This window comes from Rhineura floridana, chromosome 17 (assembly GCF_030035675.1).
Source record: "Rhineura floridana isolate rRhiFlo1 chromosome 17, rRhiFlo1.hap2, whole genome shotgun sequence".
NCBI classification, from domain to species: domain Eukaryota; kingdom Metazoa; phylum Chordata; class Lepidosauria; order Squamata; family Rhineuridae; genus Rhineura; species Rhineura floridana.
This window is the reverse complement of record NC_084496.1, coordinates 22,656,659-22,678,276: the sequence shown is the minus strand read 5'-3', so window position 1 is coordinate 22,678,276 and position 21,618 is coordinate 22,656,659. Positions and strand designations below refer to the sequence as shown.

At 45.9% G+C, this 21,618-nt stretch overlaps 1 protein-coding gene across 1 annotated transcript in view; it reads left to right on the top strand.

Moving 5' to 3' along the window:
* The window catches only part of TEKT5 (tektin 5), a 32,631-nt gene extending 22,656 nt beyond the window's left edge, over nucleotides 1–9,975 (top strand). The window contains exon 7 of the mRNA XM_061599227.1: nucleotides 7,310–9,975. Within this exon, the coding sequence (XP_061455211.1) occupies nucleotides 7,310–7,526 (217 nt within the window). The 3' untranslated portion in view covers nucleotides 7,527–9,975. The remainder of the gene's footprint in view (nucleotides 1–7,309) is intronic.
* The last annotated feature ends 11,643 nt before the right edge of the window (nucleotides 9,976–21,618 follow it).

Sequence of the window (21,618 nt, the reverse complement as noted above, 5' to 3'; positions counted from 1 at the left end):
ATTTTTACCCCGCCCTTTCTCCAAAACTGGAACTCAGGGCAGCTTACAAATAAAAACTACACATAGGTAAAAAAACATACAAAAATATACAATTAAAATAGAATTAAACTATTCGTAACATTAAAATCATGAAACATACACTTAAGATACTAAAACAATTTAAAACATTAAGAATAGGACCATAGAACAGTACAACAGACCTTATGAGGCCCTATCTTAAACTTCTCGTCCAAAAGCCTGTCGGAATAAAAAAGTCTTTGCCTGCCGACGGAAGGATAGCAAGGAAGGGGCCATTCATGCTTCCCTAGGAAGAGAGTTCCAGAACCTGGGGGCAGCCACCGAGAAGGCCCTATCTCACGTCCCTACCAATCGCGCTTGCGAAGGTGTTGGGACTGAGAGAAGGGCCTCTCCTGAGGATCTCAACGCCCGGGCAGGCTCATATGGGGAGATACGGTCTGACAAATAGCCTGGACCTAGGCCGTATAGAGCTTTATAGGTCAAAACCAGCAGAGTGTTCTTCTGCTCAGGTCCTCCTTGTGGGCTTCCCATGGGCATCTGGTTGGCCACCCTGAGAGCTGGACTGGATGGGCCTTTGGCCTGCTCCAGCAGACTCTTCTTATGTTCTTATGAGGCACAGGATGTTTGGAGCAGAATAGGAGATTTGGATCTCTGCAACTTGACAACTGCTCAGGGTGCCTGTCTTGATCTGGGACATGGCTCTCTGCCTGGTGGTTAGCAAAGCAATGCATGTCCATGACTACGTCATAGTTACAGCTCAGGTTCAGTTGCCACTGGTTGTGTTTGGTGACGTCTCTGAAGCCTGAGGATACATTTATGGTTGCTTTCTCCCACTGCTTTAGCAAAGGTGACATGGGAAGCCCATGTTCATAACTAGAATGCCCTAGGGTTGCTTCCACATTAGTGTCCTTTAGTGCTGCTACTGAGGCATTCCAGAGCTTGGAAAAGTTACTTTTTTAAACTACAACTCCCATCAGCCCCAGCCAGCATGGCCACTGGATTGGGCTGATGGGAGCTGTAGTTCAAAAAAGTAACTTTTCCAAGCTCTGGTTCCCACAATCAATTGGAAGTGGAATTAAAAAGATGTTGATACACAGCACTTAACATAGTGGTATTTTGCCATAATCTGCAGCAGTTGACTCCTCAGGCAAGACCCTAAGTTATGTTTACTCAGAAGTAAATCTTGTTGAGCGAAGGGTCCACTTCCCTTGACTACTGGTCCTTTAATAAATAATTTCCTTCTTTCTCTTCCTTTTGAAGTGGATTTTACTTTGCTAAATGGCCCTTTAATAAACTGCATGCTTTCACTCACAGCCAGAGAATTCCTGAATTGGCCTCTTTAATTAATATGTTTCTGTTCTTTGCCAATTTGACAAGGCTTTAATTACTCGTTTCCTCTTTGTAGCAAGCAGGATGGCATGTTCATTTATTTTATTTTATTATTGCATTAGATTTAAACATATTGATGTCAGTACAATGAACTGTGATCTTGAGGTGCAAAGTATAGGTTGCCAACTGCCATCTGTGTTAGGCTGCAGTCCCAAACATGCTTTGGGTCAGGCTGCAGCCATGTTGGACAGAGATTTAGAGAGTTTCCCCCTGTATTTATTATGGATTAATGAATGTGGAATAAAAGAGCCTAGCCTTCTGAGTATTTTGTCCCTGTTCTGTCCCTGAAGATCACTGGTTCAATAGAACTGTTTCTAAATTCAGTGTTATGTAAGGAAAATAAACACGAGATGGATCAGGTCAGGAGTTTGATGATAACACAGTTAAGGAAAGGAAGCACTCTTGACAATGCAATCACAACCCTGTACATATTGTCAGAAATCATAGCTGTTTATTTATAAGGAAGCTCTGATACAGCCGCTGAGTCTCTGTGAACTGGCGAGCTGGTCAGCTGAAATAATTACATGGAGGGAAAAATAATAATGCCTGTTTCACTTTGATGCATATTTAATTTTCACAGGACAATTGCTACAGTAATGTGTTGGTTTGGTGTGCTTTTTTAAGCCCAGAGATGTATCTCTGTTCCTCTGATCAGCCTACTGTTGGCAGATGTGCCATGTGGGCACACTATTTGCTTACATTGTTTGCATGTGTTTCCATGCTCAGCGGCATCACTAGCGGGAGTGCGGGGGGGGTGCGGACCTCCGGTGCGCGCCCTCCCAGGGGCATGGACAAGGTGGCTGGGCTTGCGTGCGTGCGCGCATATGCGCGCACTCAAGACCAGCCACCCCGTCCATGCCCCTGGGAGGGCACGCGCTGGAGGGGCACCCAGCCGGAGAAGGCCTGGGAACGCCGGCGCGCCTCCCTCGCCCCGCCGACGCTGCTCCCGGTCTCGCCCGCCCGCCCGCCTCCAAGGAGGAGTTGGAGCAGCCTTGCCGGGCAACGGCGTGGGGTGGGGTGGCTTTGGGTGTCACCCCCCTCATGGTGACACCTGGGTGCGGGCCGCACCCTCTGCACCCCGGTAGTGACGCCCCTGTCCATGCTAGTTGTGTGCTGTTTATTCAGAGTCTTCTCTCTTTGGCTGCATACTCACCATACATTTAAAGCACATTTTTCCTCCTCTCCCCCCTTCCCAATAATCCTGGCAACTGTAGTTTGTTAAGGATTCTGAGGGGCCCTTAGTCATGTAAAAGACTCGTAAAAAGCTTAACAAAGAGACCGGTTTTACCATTTTAGCAGTCCCTTTTACTTCAGAATTCCATCTTACAGATATAAAACCATGGGCTTGGAGGGAACTCAGAGATGGCATCTAAACCATCTGCCCGATCCAATAATAGTATTCATCCTTTATGGGTTTTGCATCCACAGGATTCTTTGGGGGAAGCCACATGCTGTAAATGTATGGCATGGATGTAACTGTTGTAGACTCCAGCTCCCATTATCCCTGACCACTGGCTGTGCTGGCTGGGGCTGATGGGCGTTGTAGTCCAACAACGTCTGGAGGGCACCATGTTGGCTATCCCTGCCTACAGTTTCCCAATGCTTTTATTCCCTTTCTGTCTTTTCCTTTTGTCATGAAAGGTTTTGCGCATCTGTTGCATCCATCCATCCATCCATCCATCCATCCATCCATCCATCACACTTTTATACCGCCCCATAGCTGTAGCTCTCTGGGCGGTTTACAACATAAAAGCAATATACCATCACATTTGGTGCAATAGCTGGTAAAAGAAAACAAATACATCACATTTTAAATAAACATAACTGAACAATAAATCTCAAGCAATATGCATATCTTCAAAAACAACACATCACAATTATAAAAATATCTCAACAAAAATAAAGGAAAACCAGACATCACATTATAAAACATACCTGAACAATACATCTTAATCAATATACATATCATCAAAGGCAGAACAAGAAAGTATAGCAATTGTAAATACGTCTAATAACAGTTATAAAATATGTCTAAAACAAAGTTCTCTACTCCCTGTAATATAGGGAAGGGTGCAGGATGTTTGCACTCCAGGCAGCGGTGGTTATAGCGTTAAGGGTGGAAAAGGCTTTTACAGAAAGCCATTTAGAAAGGTTCCCCCCCCCAAGCCCTAAGTCATCTTTTCCAAGCGCACCTGTTTTAGCCTCAGTGGGTGGGACAGAGAACATCTCCAGCAGCTATTTAGCCAGAGGCGTTTTCAGGTTGCGGCTAAGGATCAAAGAGGTTTTTAAACAGAGTTTGCAAGTACTGCATCACCTCAGCCCCCCTCCAGAGGCAAAGAGCAGGGACACTCAATAGGAACATGGGAAGCTCCCTTAGACGGAATCTGACCATTCATCCATTTGGCGCTGTATCGTCTACACTGACTGGCAGCGGCTCTGCAGGGTTCAGGCAGGGAGTCTTTCCTAGTCTAACCTGGAGATGCTGAGGATTGAACCTGGGACCTTCTGCGTGCAAGTCAGGTACTCTGCTCCTGAGCAACAGCCCTTCCTTATTGCAGGCCATGTGGCTGCAACAAAGGGCCCAGTGCCACTTTACTTTAATCGAGCTTTTAAAAAGTGTGCTTTGACTCTACACTTTCTGTTTGAAGAGCCGCAGGTCTCCCATGCAGAACCACCAACTGGGTTGCCAATAAGTCCTGCAGGCATAGAATCTATTCCAGTATTTGCATTTGTGTGAGCCAGGAGTTCACACGGATGTCAGATGCTGCAACTGCTGCCGTTCCAGAAGATGGTCCACCTGAGATGACCTAGCTAGCCGCTCCTAGCTCACATCTTCTCTGTACAAACAAAACGACACTGGGATAAGTACCTGTGCCCTGATGTAACGTGTGTGAACCAGCCAGCAATCGTCGCAAATTCTGGGTGAAAACCATTCATTCCAAAATCAGTATTGTTGGAGAAAACCACCCCACACATATATTGGGTCAGGGCTGGTGATCTGGAGCTGAACTGGGAAGCATTCGCCCAGTCAGGGATGCAGAGACAGAAATTCAGAGAGTTCAGTCTGTGCCTATGGTGCAAGTGGATGACCCTTGAGTCACCTGAATCCAGTTGAACTCGTAGGTGCAATGGCAATCTGTGATGATGGCACTGCAATGCAGGCAAGAGGCCAAACTTTACTTCTTTTGCTGAGTGATCAGAGTAGTACCCACACTACATGCTTCCATTCTGTGGCTGGAGTCCTTAAGGCTTGTGGGATCTATTTTGTTTTTTACTAGAAACATAGAATAGTAGAATTGGAAGGGGCCTATAAGGCCATCAAGTCCAACCCTCCATGCCTCTTTTTCTGGCCATAAGCCCTCCCCAGTCACACCCTCTTTGCCCTGACCACACTCTTTATTATTTATTATTATTATTTATTATTATTATTTATTTAATTTATTAGTTGCCCATCTGGCTGGTTGTCCAGCCACTCTGGGCGACGTACAAGATAAAACAATACATTAAAACTTTAAAATTTAAAACCATAACAGTAAGAAACCTAACCCACCCCAAAAGCCTGCCTGAAGAGCCAGGTCTTCAAGGCCCAGCGGAAGCTTATCATAGAAGGGGCATGGCGGAGATCATTTGGGAGAGAGTTCCACAGGGTGGGGGCCACTATTGAAAAAGCCCTCTCTCTAGTCCTCACCAGTCTAGCTGTTTTAACCGGTGGGATCAAGAGAAGGTCTTCTGAGGCTGATCTTGTTGAGCGGCATCCCTGACGATGCTGGAGGCGCTCCTTCAGATAGACTGGGCTAAAACCGTATAGGGTTTTAAAGGTCAAAACCAACACCTTGAATTGGGCCCGGTAAACAACCGGTAGCCAGTGCAACTCCTTCAGCACTGGAGTGATGTGATCTTGCCGGCAGCTGCCTTTAATCAGACGAGCTGCTGCATTCTGTACCAGTTGCAGCTTCCGGACCGTTTTCAAGGGTAACCCCACGTAGAGCGCATTACAGTAGTCTAGGCGAGAGGTGACCAGGGCATGTACTACCGGTGGGAGCAGATGGTTGGGAAGGTAGGGGTGCAGCCTCCATATCAGATGGAGTTGATACAGCGCCGCCCGGCTCACAGCCGAGACTTGAGCCTCCATGGTCAGCTGGGAGTCAAGAATGACCCCCAGGCTGCACTTCACTTCACACCCTCCTTGAGTGGGGAAGGGTCGTAGCTCTATGGCGGAGAGCATCTCCTTTGCATGCAGAAGGTCCCAGGTTCGGTCCCCTGCAACTCCAGGTAGGTCTAGGAGAGAATCCCGCCTGGAATCCTGGGCAGCCGCTGCCAGTCAGTGTAGACAATACTGAGCTAGATGGACCAGTGGCCTAACTCAGTATAAGGCCGCTTCCTACGTTCCTATCAGTGTTTTCACTTGGCAGGAATGTGTCCTTGAACTCTGACAATACCTCTTCCTTGCCATGGAGGATAGAGAGGGGCTTGTGTTGTGAGTGCGTGTAGAAACTAGCCTACTGTACAAATGTCGCACTTACACTAGTTCCTCTGCCCACGTTTGCCCCTGGCACCCCCCATCACGGGCATGTGGCCCCCAGAAAGTTGCCCAGAAGGGAATGCGGCCCTCGGGCGGAAAACGTTTCCCCATCCCTGTACTAGGAACCTGAGATCCACCTACCAGAGTCAGGTGCAAACTAGAGCGCAGATGGGTGGACACACACTAAGAATAAGGAACAGGGCTCTCAGTAGGCAGCTGCTCAGCCTAGAAGTGTGTGATCAGCGTTAGAATTAAACTCGCAAGTCTCTTCAAACAAAAATCCACTCCTGGTTTCCCCCCCTAAGCATTATTTTTTCAGCAATCTAATTTAGGGAGGGAAAGCTTGTTAGCGGTTGTGTCGTTAGACAAATGGGAGCCAGAAACTCTTGCCCTTCTGCTGCAAATCACTCATCAACCAGTAGATCCTGATACCTTCTGACCTTCCCTGAGATGATGGTCATCATCATTATGTCAGTTGCTTTATACAAAAGAAAACATCTGACTTGTAGCTACTTAAGATAAAATATAACGGAAGCAATTTAAAACCAGAAAGAAAGTAAAACAAGCAACAGAAAGTACACACAATACTCATCCAAGACTACACTAATAAGGAGAAGTCCTCCCCTCCCCACTAAAAGAGGAGGACCGCTGTAGGATGCAGTTTAATTACCAGTGGCTTTAGTGATGCCTAGAAGCTGACAAGGATGGTGTCTTGGGTGACTTCCTGGGGAGAGTATTCCACAGATGGAGTGGGGGGGGCATTGCTGAAAAGGCCCACTGTCATGTGGCTACCCCCTGAATCTCTGTCAGGTGGGGCACATGGAGAAGGGCCTCTGATGAAGACTGTAGGGTCTGAGCTGGTTCATATGGGAAGAGGTACTGGGGTCCTGAGCAGGGCTGGCCCCAGACATGCTGGGGCACTTGGGCATCAGCTTGCCCTGGGCCCCGGCGTGCTATGCGCGTGCATCTCTGCCATCAACCAAGATGGCAGCAGGGACTTCAGTACCTTAGGGAAACCTCGGCTGCCATCTTCATTAAGGGCAATGCTAAAAGGCAGGAGACAGGTAGGTTGGGAAAGGGAATGGCGGGCAGGCGGAAGCTCCTGCCCTGCGATCCGCGGCTGCTGCCACGGATCGCGGAAGGGGAGTGGAGGGGCCCCTGAGGGGTCCCCTGTAGCTCCAAGGGCCCTCGGCCAGTGCAGCACCTGGCCGCCCTTTAGAACTGGCCCTTGTCCTGAGCCAGATTGGGCTTTAAAGCCAAAACCAGCACTTTGAATTGAGCCCAGGAAGTAATTGGGAAAGAGATGGCGAGCATCAGGGGAGGCGGCCTCCCGTAAAGTCGCTAGCAGACAGCAACTTGTTTCTCTCTTTCCGTTTTCAGGCTAGTGAATGAAGTTTTCACCATCGACGACACACTGCAGACTCTGAAGCTGCGCCTGCGTGAGGCTCAAGACACCCTTCAGCTGCTGATCCTCAACAAGGCAAAGATGGAGCACGACCTCCTGGTGAAGGCCAACTCCCTCTTCATCGACAAGGAGAAATGCATGGGGATGCGGAAGACATTTCCCAGCACCCCACGCCTGGTTGGCTACACCTGAGCTGGCAGTGGGTCGCCTTCTCTGCTCTGACATAAAAGATTGCAAATTACAGGAGACATTTCTGCTCATTTTTTTTTTAAGCAAAGTGGAAAAAGAAACACGGAAAAGGAAAAGGAACCCGTTGGAAATAAACAGAAACAAAATCAGAACAAGAGCACAGCTTTTGTTGCTTAGAGAAAACTTGAGATGGATCTCTCCCTGCAAGAGAAGCAACGGCCCACGCGATGTACCCTGCGAAAGAATTGGTGCTGAGGTTCACTGTTCTGCCCTGACAAGCCCACACTCCCTCTTCTTTGGTAGGCTCTGGTGGCTATTTGGTAAAGGAAGGGTATTTGGCACATGCCGAGAGACGGTGCTGCCCGCGCAGTGCAGATTTTTAAAGTCCCAGCTTAATATATTTATCTACTTATTTTATTCTTACATTTCTATCCCACCTTTCCTTTAGGGAACTGAAAGTAGCGTACACGGTTCTCCCCCTCCCAGTTTTATCTTCACAACAATCCTATGAGGTAGGTTAGGCTGAGAGATAGTGGGTTGTTGTATCCAGCTGCTCAGAGTAGACTCATTGAAATCAGTGGATATGGCTAACTTAGGTCCATTGATTTTACTGAGTCTACTCTGAATCGGGGCTACAACCCAGTTGTACTGCTGAGAATTTCCCTGCCGAGTCAGGATTTGAACCCTGGTGCCCCAAACCGCCACCCCGCACTGGTGTGGATTCTGGTGAGATCCTGATTTTCAGCCCTCTGCGCTGGCTTCTCAAGCAGACTTTGGGGGCTCACCCCACATAGTTCTGCGTCTCTTGGTTCTCACTGTGAAAGTGACCTGTGTCCATCTGAATTTTAGCTAAACAATTTATGTTGAGGAAAATGAGGTAACCTTAATGTGAGGCAAAAAATAGGTGGCTATCTTGGGCAGATAATTTGGAACACCATTTGAGGAAGGCAGAGGGGGAGTGCTGATGCATGGGACATGATCCGTTGGAAAATTCTCCCTTGCAAGTTACGTTGGAATGAATGGGAGAGTTACCATGCTCTCGCAGAGCTTCTGTTCATTCCAGCGAAGCTCACACCAGAGGTGTGCAACATGGATTGTCCCCCATGTTAATTTGTCTGCAAGCACCATGTGGATTCTTTTTTTGGCCTCATACACCAAAGTGTCTTTGGGCAGGCTCTGTTAAAGCATATGAATGAGGTGAGCAGAACAGCCAGTTTCCAGAGGTTCAGACCTTGTGATACAGGGGGTGGAGCCTTGGAGCTAGGGGGTGGAGCCCAACAGAACAGGGTGGAGCCTAATGGTACCTGTTGCGGGCAGATGATGCAGTCTGGCTGGTGCCTCGGACTGCGGCCTGGTAGATAGGAAGGGGTGGAACCAAGAACAAAGTCAATAAAGCAAATCGGAAAGTAGTCTGCACTCTTGATTCTGGCCCTTCACCCTGAGCTTTTATTGTACTTCTTTCCCTGGGCTAGAGGTCCTGAGCAGGAGACTGAAACTGTCAACCTTTAAGTTGAACCTAGAGGCCGGGTGGCCCTGGTGGCTGTGGGGATGGAACGTGGAATGACATTGCCTTCCCACCTGGTGCAGGTGTATCTTCAGAACAGAGGTGGGTAAGTGCAGGTGTGAGGGGCCAATTGTAGCTCTCCAAGCCTCCCTGTCTGGCCCATGGGATTGTCCCTAGGCCATATCCCCTCCCTGGCCACATTCCTCTCCAAAGGCCACATTCCCCTTACCGACCTTGCTTTGCACCTTCCTCAAGCATGGCTGAAATGTGTCCTTGAATTCTGATACCCATGTGAGAAAGTGACGTCCTGGATGTCGCCAATAAAAAAGGCCTTTCCTGCAAATCTGTAGGTGGTAGTTGAGGCTATCCTAATGCAGCAAAGCGTTGCATGTGTGTCCAGCATGCTACCACCATACATTTATCGTATCTCTTGTGCTGTTACAATCCTTATCTGCAGTTGTTTCCAAGATGGCCTTTGTTTGCACAAGGTTTACGAGTAGATTATGCAGTATTGGCTGTTTAACGAGCATTTGTTCTGATTTGTTTGAAGGAGGTTAAACGATGCTGCAGTAAGGGCTAGTCCACACTTTTCAGTGCATTGTACCATCGCTTTACTTAGTGGGAAAAAAAGTCCCATTTTCCCCCCAGAAAGCGTTTTCGTTGCACAAAAGCACCAAATCCACTTTTATTGCACAAGCTGCATTTTCCAATATGCGAGTGAATCCCACCCACAAAATAGCAACACTCTGGGAACGCCCTAAAGTGTCCATCCAATAAAACATACAGAAAATAATGTTATCATTCAAGGGCTGTTTTCATGTATGCAACAGGGAGTGTTGAAATACATGCAGCACAGAACAATCCACGCTTACTCCCAGCCCTCTTCAGATCTAAAGGCTGTACAGTAAGAAAAAGCAAATCCTTATATGTCACGCAAGAACACACTGGTAGGGAATCCATTATTAAACAATTGTTTCCGCTGGTGCCTGTTTAAAGCTGTTCTTTTGCCCCAGGCCTCTGCCTCTGAGTCTCTCTCTATAGTCTTTCATTTCCAAAATGTTCTGTTTTATGTTTCCGAAAAGAGATACTGTGTGCTTGGTTTCTGCCTGGTTTGGATACTATACATTCCTCATTTGCAGTACAAACAGATCTCACAAGGTTGGAGAGTGTCGGCAATTTATTTGACAGAGCTGGAGACCAGTGCAAAGTCAAACTGTCACCCTGTTTCCCCCCCCCCCACACACACTGTGTTTGCAAGATGATCTTCAGACAGGTTGTCCCAGCAACCCCAAAGTACTTACAGGTTGCATCTGCAAGAGCAGCTACCTCGGCTCAGCATCACAAATTGCAACCACAGCTGCAGCCGAAGATGCTCAACATAGCTTGGACCGATAATGATCCTGCACAGGGAGGGATGGGTGAGACATTCAGTTCAGTTTGCATTTAAAGCTGAATTTATCAAATTCGCACTTTCTGAAACAATATGAAAACCAAATACAGCCATCCTTCACACTTATCTGCATGTTGCGATGCAGTTCTCCAACCAATGTTTACAAAAGTGCATAGGGGAAAGTGTGCATGAAACTGAAAATATTAGTGAAAAATTACACAAAAATGCATCACGTTAGGAGAAATTACTTGCAGAAATGTGTACATTAGCCAAAGTGACATACAAAAATGTTAGTAGCAGACGTTTGCACTAAAATACTGAAAAGTTTTCATGAGGTTTCTTTTTTAAATAAAAATTGCAAATTGGTGCATCAATTGATTGGAAAAGGGAGACGCTGAGAGAAGCAAAACTGAAAGAGCTTTCCATCCCTATTCCTGGGACATTTTTAAGCTTGCACTTGTGTGCTGCTTTGTCCCCGGCCCAGATTCAAATGGCTGTTTCATCACTCCACTCCTTCTGCAAACAAGGCAGCCTATTCAAGATTCATTTCCTTTGGAGGGCAAAATCTGAGAGACTCATACGGTGCCTGCTGTATTAATTCATTTACAAATGTTCAGTCTGAGCGTACGTACGTGCATAAGCAGCAGCCACTCTAGAACAGAAGAGGAACAAGACAGGACCAGAGTCACAATGGCAGGAAACAAGGCAATGGGCCTCCAGCCCTCTGAAAAGGTTGAGTGGATCTATGAACTACACCAAAGACCTCCAGTTGAGGAACCCTAGATCAGCTCTTCCATCTGTTATTCGCGCTAGGAGTTCACTAATAGGCAAAAAATCCTTGCAGTTTAAGCCAACAGATCTTTCTATCAAACTTTAAAAAGCAGGGAAATTGGGCAGCTATAGTGAATGCACCAGGGGAGCAGGAGACCGGACCTCCTCTCTGAGATATTGTACAAATTTGTAAAAATGCAAACACAGTTTGGGTTGGTCTTTCACAGTCCAATCCAATTCTGGTGTAATTTGGAAGAATTTGGTAAGACTGGTGAATTTCTCTACTTTTTAATCTGGGAGGTAAGAAATGGGATCCTATGCAAGTTTGCTGAGAATGGATTGATTATTTGCATGCTTACTGAGTTCAATGGGATTTACTCCTCTGCAATAATGCTTAGGACAGGTGAAACTGACCTGGGGGAGGAGAAGGGGGGGAGGGCTGGAGTGGGGAGGGAGGGTGAGGGGAAAGACAGGATTGACAGAATTGTGTGTTGATTCAACATTGATTGGACAGTGAAGAGAGGTGTGTGCGTGCGCGTGTGAATTTTGTTAGATTACCAAGAGGCAAATGTGTGAATTTCATTTTCTCCCAATTTCTCATTTTTCCAGTTATAAATTCAGTTCCCCGCATTTCTGCATCAGTTTGGAATATCTATATCTATATCCTCATGACAATTCATCAGCATTTTAGTGCCAATTTCTTCTAATAAACACATTTATATGCATATGCATTTTTGCAAAGCAATTCCCCCTAATATAATGGGTTTTGTGTTATTTTCACTAATACATGCGTTTTTATATACAGTTTCCCCTAGTACAGGAGTGGGGAACCTTTTTCAGCTCGAGAGCTGCACACCCTTCTGGGCAAACGTCTGAGGGCCACATGCCAGCCGTGGACTGAACAATGAAAGTACATTTACTTGCCTTGGAAATGAAACATTAGAATCTTTCTGTTTTGGAAGGCTGACTGTAGGGATGACGGTGGTGACTCACAAAATATCAGGGGGGAAAAGCGGAGACTGGTTTATCACAGGAGCTACATTTAATAATTTAATTTGGTTCATTTCTTGCTGCTTTTTCATCAGCGTGAGTCCCTGTTTACTTTCACATCTAATCATCATTTAAAAATCTTTTGTAATGCCAGTCTCACTTGAATGACCAAATGTCATTTTGAAAAAGGAAGACCTTAAAGACTCACTGCCCCTATCACTACCAAATACAATGACATATTTGAGCCCACTATAAGATTACAGATTTTCTATCAAGGCCTGGAACATTTGCAATGATGTGCTTTGGTATTTCTGAAACAGACATCAAACAGTTGTTTGGTGTTTTAAGAAGCACAACTGTCAGGATTAGTTTTTGCACTTTAAAAAGCAAAGAGCAGCTGAGGCCTCATTTTTAAGCAATCCCTTGCAAATCTTTAACAAAACATTTTTTTTGTCAAATGAAATGGGACCTTAAATGTAATCTGTAATGGTATGTGTGAGATTTATGGTTTGAAGCTTTATTTTAATTACAGGTAAACCTTTGCCCAGATGAATGCAAGGGTTTATGTAGAAAAACTAGTATAAAGAAAATATCTGTGCCTAAATAAAATATGTTCCAGTTAGCAATGCTGCTGCCACTAAGACAGCTGCTGCTTGCTTGCGTGCTTGGGAGTTTTCCTACTGAGATGTGGAATAGCCCTGCTGCTGGTGAAGGGAAAAGGCACTACTTTTTTTCATAAATACGCTTGAGCCCCAATTTTAGTAAAGCATGATGATGTTAGTAAAACACGGTGAATGATATATTAATCCAGCCCTTCATACTATCTGTCAATTGAAATGTTTAATGCTAGTGTTCGTATTGCTGAAGACTTAGGATATGTCTGCACTGCAGGCATACACCATTCAAATTTTGTACGTCGCCCAGAGTGACTGGTTAGCCAGCCAGATGGGCGACTAAGAAATCCAATAAATAAATAAATAAATAAATAAATTTCCCCTCTATACGGTATGCGAGTTTCTACAGACACTCACACATCCTTCTTTATCTTTCATCCAGGCAATCAGTAGGCATTCTCAGAGTTCAAGGACTCAGCCTAAAACAGCTGAGAAGCAAAGCAGAGCCAGTGATGGTGTGAGAGTTCCAAGGGCCAGACAGAGTCCTAGAGGGCCGCATTTTGGCCCCCGGGCCTGAGATTCTCCACCTCTGCCCTGGGATGTGCATTTTGTACACATTCTTTAGCTGGAGAAGGTAGCTCCAGCTGCACTGCAAAATCACTCCCCATCCCAAATTACAACTGGGGAGATGTCTGGATCATAAACTTCTTAGCCCATATGTTTATTGCAACTACTTCTGGTCCACGTTTACCTAAACGGCACCATTGCGCGGGTGCCTTCTGAGATTCCTTGCTGAGCTTCGTTTCTTCCATAATCTGGCCACATTCTTTCCCTTCCTTAGCAATGTCAGGGTTGGAGCCAAAGACAAAGTGGCATTTTGTTCCCTTCCTTGGAACAAGTAGCCACTTAGCAGCCATGTGGGGCAAGGAGGGAGGGAAAGGCACAAAATAAGCAATTAAGATGCCTCTTAATGTTGTCAGACTGCCTGCATACAGAACATTCTTTAATGTTTGCAAAGCGAACACCCATTTGATTCAGACAAAGGCTCTGGAACGTGGAGAACTACTAGCTTGGCTCCCCCCACCAATCACTGTCGCCCACCAAATGCCTCCTGCCTCAATGCAAAAACTGGAGGCTGGCTGAAAGATAAATTCAACCCACAATCTGGTGCATACTCATGGGAAGTCAGACCATTGGCCCTCCTAATCCTGCCTTGCCTACACTAACTGGCAGCAGCCCATTTCTAAGGTCTCAGTCCCATTTTCAGAATCTATTTGTGGCATTTATACACCACCCTTTATCCAAAAAGGCTCGCAGAGTGACTTACAAAAATCAGTACTACAATGGTCTCTTTCCTCAGGCTGACATTCTGAAACGCCGTGACACACAAGGAAGGAGGGAGGAGGAGGAGGGAGGAAAGAAAAAGGAAGTTCTTAGTTACTGATGTAATGCATTTGAATGCTATTTTCACTACACTGTATGCATTTTATAAACACTTCACCCTAATATATTAATTTTCATACACATTACTTGGATGGAGAACTGGACTGCAAAATTTGGAGAAGGGCAAATTGTGAAGGATGTCTGTGTTTCAGTTTGTATTTTGTTTCAGAAAGTGCAAATTAGGAAGGTTTGCCTACAAATGCAAAGCAAGTCAAATGTCTCCATCCCTGATATTAAGCTGTGGACGCTGTTTTCCCATTCACAATATTCTGCAAGTGTTAGGAATGGACGATTCTGTGCATGGTTTCTCATTTTTTCAATATTAAGCTCATTTCTCCCCATTTCTGCCTCCATTTGCAAAAAAGATTTTTTTAATAAGAAGTTCTCACAAAAATTCATCAGCATCTCTGTGCGTGTTTTTCCTAATATACACATTTTTGTACGGAATTTCCCCTAATACAATGCACTTTTGTATATTTTCACAAATCCATGCATTTGTATGCATACCTTTCCACTAATATATGCATTTTTGTAGACATTTTTGGTTAGAAAACTGCATTGCAAAAATCAGAGGACGATAAATTTCAAAGGCTACATTTCATCTCACTTATCGTTTTGGGAGTTGCAAGGTATGCAAACTGAAGCTGATTTCTTCCCCTCCCTAGCAACCTCTGTGGATACAACATTGCTTTCCTGTCCTTCTCCACTTCTGTTATGTCAAGGCACAGGTTAAAACATTGCTGCGGTTGAGAAAGAACACTGCGTCCACACAAGCAAGCATGCCAGGCCAGAGCTCAAGGTAGCCTTCTTGGTTCAGGCTATAAATTACCAGCGGGGAAATTGCTTTTATGCCACAGACGAAAAAAGCTCTCCCAAAGCTATTTAGGCCTTTGAGCGGAGCCAAATATTTGAGCTCATCTCCTTCTGGTGTGTAGAAAAAGATGGACTGGCACTCAAAATGCCCGAGGAAAGGGCCTGGAATGCTTCGTGCAGAAGAAGCGATTCAAAGGGATGAATCAGTGTAACCTAGCAGCGACCGGGTGCCATGGGATGAGCAAAATGGATCCACCCTCCAGAAAACAGGAGGTGGTGTATGATTTTGTGATGCAACTGGAAGCAGCCGAGCCAAAAACGTTTCAGTATCTGGGGTGGAAAAGCCGGATGTGGTAAATGTATTTATTTATTTATTTATTTATTGTATTTATATACTGCTCCACAGCCGAAGCTCTCTGGGCGGTTTATAACTAAAAACATTAAAAACAAATATACAAATTTAAAAACACATCTTTTAAAAACACTTTAAAACACAATTTAAAACACATGCTAAACTGCCTGGGAGAAGAGGAAATTAACGTTACTGACACGGCCTGGAGAAATTCTGCGCGAGTCCTCTGCTAAAATTCACAGCGAAATTACCGTGCACAGCTCCCATAGTTTTCTATGGGGCTACTAGATTGGGTGCCCCAGGCCAGATCCATCTGACATAAGAAGCTGCCTTATGTCGAGTCAGGCCATTGGTTTGTTTAGCTCAGTATTGTTGACACTGACCGCCAAAAGCTCTCCAGAGGTTCAGGAAGGGGACTTACCCACAGCCCTACATGGAGATGCTAGGGATTGAACCCGGGACCTTCTGAATACAAAGCAGGTGCTCTACAACTGAGCTGCAACCCTTCCCTAAAAATAATGTGAGGTCCTAGTCCTCATAGTTCTGAAAAAAATGCTGATTTAAAGAAAAACAACATAAAATGCTGATTTAAAGAAAAACTGCCTTACACGAAGTCAGGAAATGGATTCATCTAGCTCAGTGTCATGCTTGGGGGGGCGGGGATGACCTCAGGGACTGGGGTCTCCATGCAAGAAGGATAAAACCTTTTACCCAAACACTTATCCAAGAGAGCAGGATTCAAGGTGCAGCATAGTCTTAATTAGGGTTGCCAGGTTCAGGGCCTGAGACTGATCCTGTATCTTTAGGAGAAGAGAAAGTCAGCCAAGTGCAGGTTCAGAGCTTGGAAAGAGCTAGCATGGCCACTGGATTGGGCTGATGGGAGTTGTAGTTCAAAAAAGTAACTTTTCCAAGCTCTGCCAGTGAGTTGCAACTCTGTAAAGGGAAAAACCACAAGGTGGAATTCTCCCTTCCCCCTGCACAACTTTTAAAGATACAGAAGAGCTCATGGTTGCCAGGCCCAGTCTCCAAGAGGTCTTCTGTATCAGTTGTGCAGGGGGAAGGGAGAATTCCACCTTGTGGCTTTTCCCATTACAGTGTTGTAAGAACACCTGCACTTGGCTGACTTTCTCTTCTCCTAAAGATACAGGAGCAGTCTCAGGCCCTGAACCTGGCAACCCTAGTCTTAATAAGCCAAAGTCAGGTGTAGAGAATCAGTCTGAGTCCAAAACGAGACGTAGCAACAAAGTCAGGAAATGGTGTAAGGTCAATATCACAGGGAATTCATGGAAGACGGGGAACTAGACGCAGCGACAAGGAGCCAAAGATCTCTGTTATTACCAGCAACTCTGGTTGCAAAGTCCTTCCGGGCACCTCATATCCACCACTTGTTTGTGCAAGAAAGTGCTCAGCCGTGGCCGGCCCTACCATTAGACAAAGAGATGCTGGAGGGTAGAAAGTGATGGCAAGTTACTGGAGGACAGAGCTGTGTGCTCCATGCACACCTCCCCCTGCTCCCTCAAGCGAGCCTGCACAATGTCCTGTTGCCGTGTCAGTCAGGTGCAGCTGTCACTCTGGGTGGATCCTGTGCACTGAATTTGGAGGTGGCATTTTTCTGGACACTTTACTCCGGGATATGCGTTTTTGGTCACATACTTGGCTAGAGAACTGCGTTGCAAAATTTGGAAAAGTGCAAATTTCAAAGGAGGGCTGCGTATTGTTTTGGAGAGTGTGAGTTACGGAGGTTTGCCTTTAAACACAAACTGAATCAAATTTCTCCCCGGTCTGTAGGGTTGGAAAGATCTGTCAGTTTTAGTCCTCTCAGTTTGTCATTTTTCTGACCTTAAATTCAGTTCTCCACATTTATGCAGCAATTTGCAATTTTTAAAAAACAAAATCATAAAAAGTTTCCAGCATTGTAGTGGGTATTTCCCCTCATAAACACCGTTTTCTAGGCCATTTTGACTGAGGTACACATTTTTGCAAGCCATTTCTCATCACGTAATGTTAATGTTATGTTATGTTAATGTTTATTTACACCCCGCCTTTCAGCCAAAAGGCCCTCAAGACGGCTTACAGAAAAAATAAACACAAATATAAAAATATATCAACAAGGAAATACATCAATAAAGCAATACATTGATTCGCAATACATTGTACAAAATAGCAAATAACATTATATAAGAAAAAATATAATGCATTTATGTATGTTATTTTTGCTCATATATTACTTTTTATGCATACTTTCCCCAGTGCATGCATTTTTCTAAACGTTGTTTGGTTGGTGAACTGCAATGCAAAATTTTAATAAGTCTGAATTTTGAAGGATGGGTGTCATATTATTTCAGAAAGTGCAAATTCCATAGATTCCGTTTGAAACGTGAACTGAACTGAAATTCTTACCCGTCCCTACCCATCTGTAACAACACCTCTGCATGTATGAATGAAGACACCAGCAGTGGGGGGAAGCGGAGAGGCTCACACTTCCCCTCCCAGCAAGAAGCATGCACAGCCCCCTGCAACTCGTAAAAACAGATGCTCTTTTCAAGCCAGGGGAACCAGCTGGCTTGCAGACTGTGCAAAACCTTTTTCTTGGCTCACAATGTGCTCAGACACAGTTCATAATCATCCAGACCGTGTCTTCGAGCCTAGAGACTCCAAGCAGGAGCTTCTCTCTCCCCATCCCACCCCACCGCTCACAGTAGATCTACTCCCCCCAAAAAACCTTGTGCCCGTGGTGTGACCTGGATGGACAGCGGGAGGAAGAAACAACCGGGGTGGGTGGAGAGACCTTGCTCAGCTTGTGCCACTGCAAAATGTCATCTGGCGTCGACAGCTTTGCCATTTGGACAAAGCGAATCTCTTGCCATTCTGTCTTCCCGCAGCCAAATATTCAGAGAACTAGCCCTGGTGGGTGTGCAATGCAGCTCTGAGCATAACAAAGACTTGCAGTGACAAATGAGCGCTGACCCTTTAGTAGGACAGAAAATCAGGACTCCTTCCAGCTTTTCCAAAGTCCATGAGCAACTGGACGTAGAAGAGACCCTTAATTGTTTGCAGGCAGGGAGGAGGCAGAGTGAGAAGGGTGAGTTGCAACTTTGAAGGACACATGCACGCACGCACACGCACGCACCATCCAACATTTTCCAAATGGAGACAGGGACCAGATCACGCTTATTCCTATTCCTCCCTCTCTCATAACATGAGCGCTCGTGGACATCCAATGAAGCTGAACGATGGAAGTTTCAGAAAAGACAAAAGAAAGTCCTTCTCCACACAGAGCAGAGTTAGACTACGGAATTCGCTCCCACAAGAGGTAGCCATAGCCACCAACGTGGATGGCTTTGAAAAAGGATTAGACAGATTCAGGACGGAGGAGGCTATCCGTGGCGAATAAACCCTGCTGGCTGGGCCAGGGCGAGAACAGGAAAGTGGATGAGGTGGCCGTTGGCCTGATCCAGCAGTGCTCTTTACATGTTCTCATACTCCTTGAACATCTCCCTCTCATTTCATGGTAGGCAAAGAGTGACTACAGCAGGGAGCTGCAATGACTCTCTCTTCTCTATAGCCAACACCTCTTTGTCATGGGTGACAAGAGCATTAAACAGCTGCAACATGACAAACAGAAATTCAACAGATGTGGTGTTCTCTCCCCTCACTTCCTTGCATCCCATCTCCATGCCGGGGAAAATCAGGACGGATGCAAGAGGATGAATTGCTTCACAGAGCCCTGCAGAAGCAGCTCGCTGGGCGGTGTGGAGAAGCTTCCTGGCAGGTGGGTCCCTCTTGCTTACCGGGGGGGGGAGAGGGGAAGGGGTGAGGTGGTGGGGAGGCCGGCATGAGACAAACGCCCCAGCAGGAGTGTTGGATTGGCTCCAGCTGATGCATTTGCACTGCCCTGACCTTCCCGCCACCTTGCTCCCCCCCCTTCCTGGTAAGCAACAACAGTCCACCTGCTGGGAAGTTGGAGAAGCAGCTCTGCACCACCTGACAAGCTGTTTCTGCAACCCAGACGGTGTTGGCTGGAGCCTATTGAGAGTGGCAGGGCGGAAGGTAGGGAGCCCAACAGTAGGTGCAGCCAAAGCCAATGATAGGTGGAGACAGAGCCAATCACAGGCAGAGCCAACTGATTCTATTTTTGTCCCCCTCCCCCGCCTCCCTGCTGAATTCTACCAGGGCAAACCTGAGGCTAAGGAGGACCAAGCCAAAAAAAATGCCCTGGAGGGTTGGACCAGCCAATCAGCTGCTATGACCTCTGATCACTCAGAGTGGAACCTCCATGTTCGGAGGTAGTCTGCCTCTGGTGCACCAGTTTCAAGAGGACAAGCAACGGGAGGGCTATTGTCCTCCAGCTCTGCTCGTGAGCTTCCTGATTGGCCACTGCTGGAAGCGGCATCCATCGCTGGACTAGCTGGGTCTTTGATCTGATCCAGCAAGGCTCTCTCTGGGTTCTTAAGCTGAACAGCAAAGCTGACTTATAGCTATAGCCTATTCGGCAGCCTGTTCCGGGCTTCTTGTGTTATCTTGCTGATCAGAAACAAACTCTACCCACTCAAAGCAAACACAGTCAAGTGGAAGGCTAACTTGAGGCCAGCAAGAGAAAAATGTAACTAAGGCAAAACCAGGAAACATGGCTAGGGCCAGAGTTTTACTCCCTCTCCCCCCCCCCCAGCTGTTCTTCCAGTTTGGTGATGCACCATTTGGACTATACTAAAACCACCACAAACAATTTTATTTATTTATTTATTTATTTATTTATTTATTTATTTATTAAATTTCTATACCGCCCCATAGCCGAAGCTCTCTGGGCGGTGCACAACAGTCAAACATAAAAATACAATAGGTCACATATAAACAAATTAAAAACTTTTAAAAAACTTTAAAATTATAAAATACCCAGAAGAATCAAGACAGTTTTCAACACATACTAAAATGCTAAAATGCCTGGGAAAAGAGGAAAGTTTTAACCTGGCGCCGAAACGATAGTAATGTTGGCGCCAGGCGTACCTCATCAAGGAGATTGTTCCATAATTCGGGGGCCACTACTGAGAAGGCCCTTTTTCTTGTTGTCACCCTCCGAGCTTCCCTATGGGTAGGTACCCGGAGGAGGGTCTTCGATGTAGAGCGTAGTGTACGGGTGGGTTCATATCGGGGGAGGCGTTCCGCCAGGTATTGTGGTCCCGCGCCATATAAGGCTTTATAGGTTAAAACCAGCACTTTGAACCTGGCCCGGAAACATATAGGCAGCCAATGCAAGCGAGCCAGGATCGGTGTTATATGATCAGAACGCCTATTTTATTTTATTTAGGGAGAGCGTAGAACTAGCAGCTGTTTCAGTGGCCGTGTGTGATGTGCTTTTCATAACAGTCGGCAGAGCTGCCAACTGACCAGAAAACGCCCCTAATCTGGTATGCTCTTGTGCCTTTAACAGCGGCTTGAGGGGCATAATTGCATATTTATGTATTTCTTAAATGTATATCCCGCCCTTCCTCCCAAAAGAGCCCAGGATGGCAAACACACAACGGATAAAACAATCAAAATATCTGAAAAACATTCCCAGAACAGATGCTGACAGGGAAAGGGCTCCACTTAAAAGGCTAAAAAGACAGTGCCTGTCTAATATGTAAGGGGAGGGAATTCCAAAGGATAAGTGTCATAACACTAAAGGCCCAGTTCTTATATTGTGTGGAACGGACTTCCTAATAAGATTGTATCTGCAGGAGGCCCTCACCTGCATAGTGCAGTGATCAATTGGGTGTATAAGGGGTGAGATGAACTTTCAGATATCCTGATCCCAAATGGTATAGGGCAGCCTTTCCCAACTAGTGGGCCACCAGATGTTGTTGGACCACAACTCCCATCAGCCTCAGCCAGCATTGCCAATGGTCAGGAAAGATGGGAATTGTGGTCCAACAACATCTGGTGGCCCACTAGTTGGGAAAGGCTGGTATAGGGCTTCATACACCAGAACTAGCACCTTGAACTTAGCCAAGTAGCTAAAGTGAAAGATCCGGGACTTGTGCTGTTTAATTTTTTCATAAATGATAAAGAGTCAGGGATAGCAGTAAGGCTGGTAACTTTGAAGATGACCCCAAATTATTCAAGGTGGTGCAAACCCAAGTGAACTGGAGAGAGTTCCAAAACTCTGGATGAATGGGTATTGGATGATACACATTGGGGCAAAAAAAATTCCTAACTTCGCCTCTGCACTAAGGGACGGG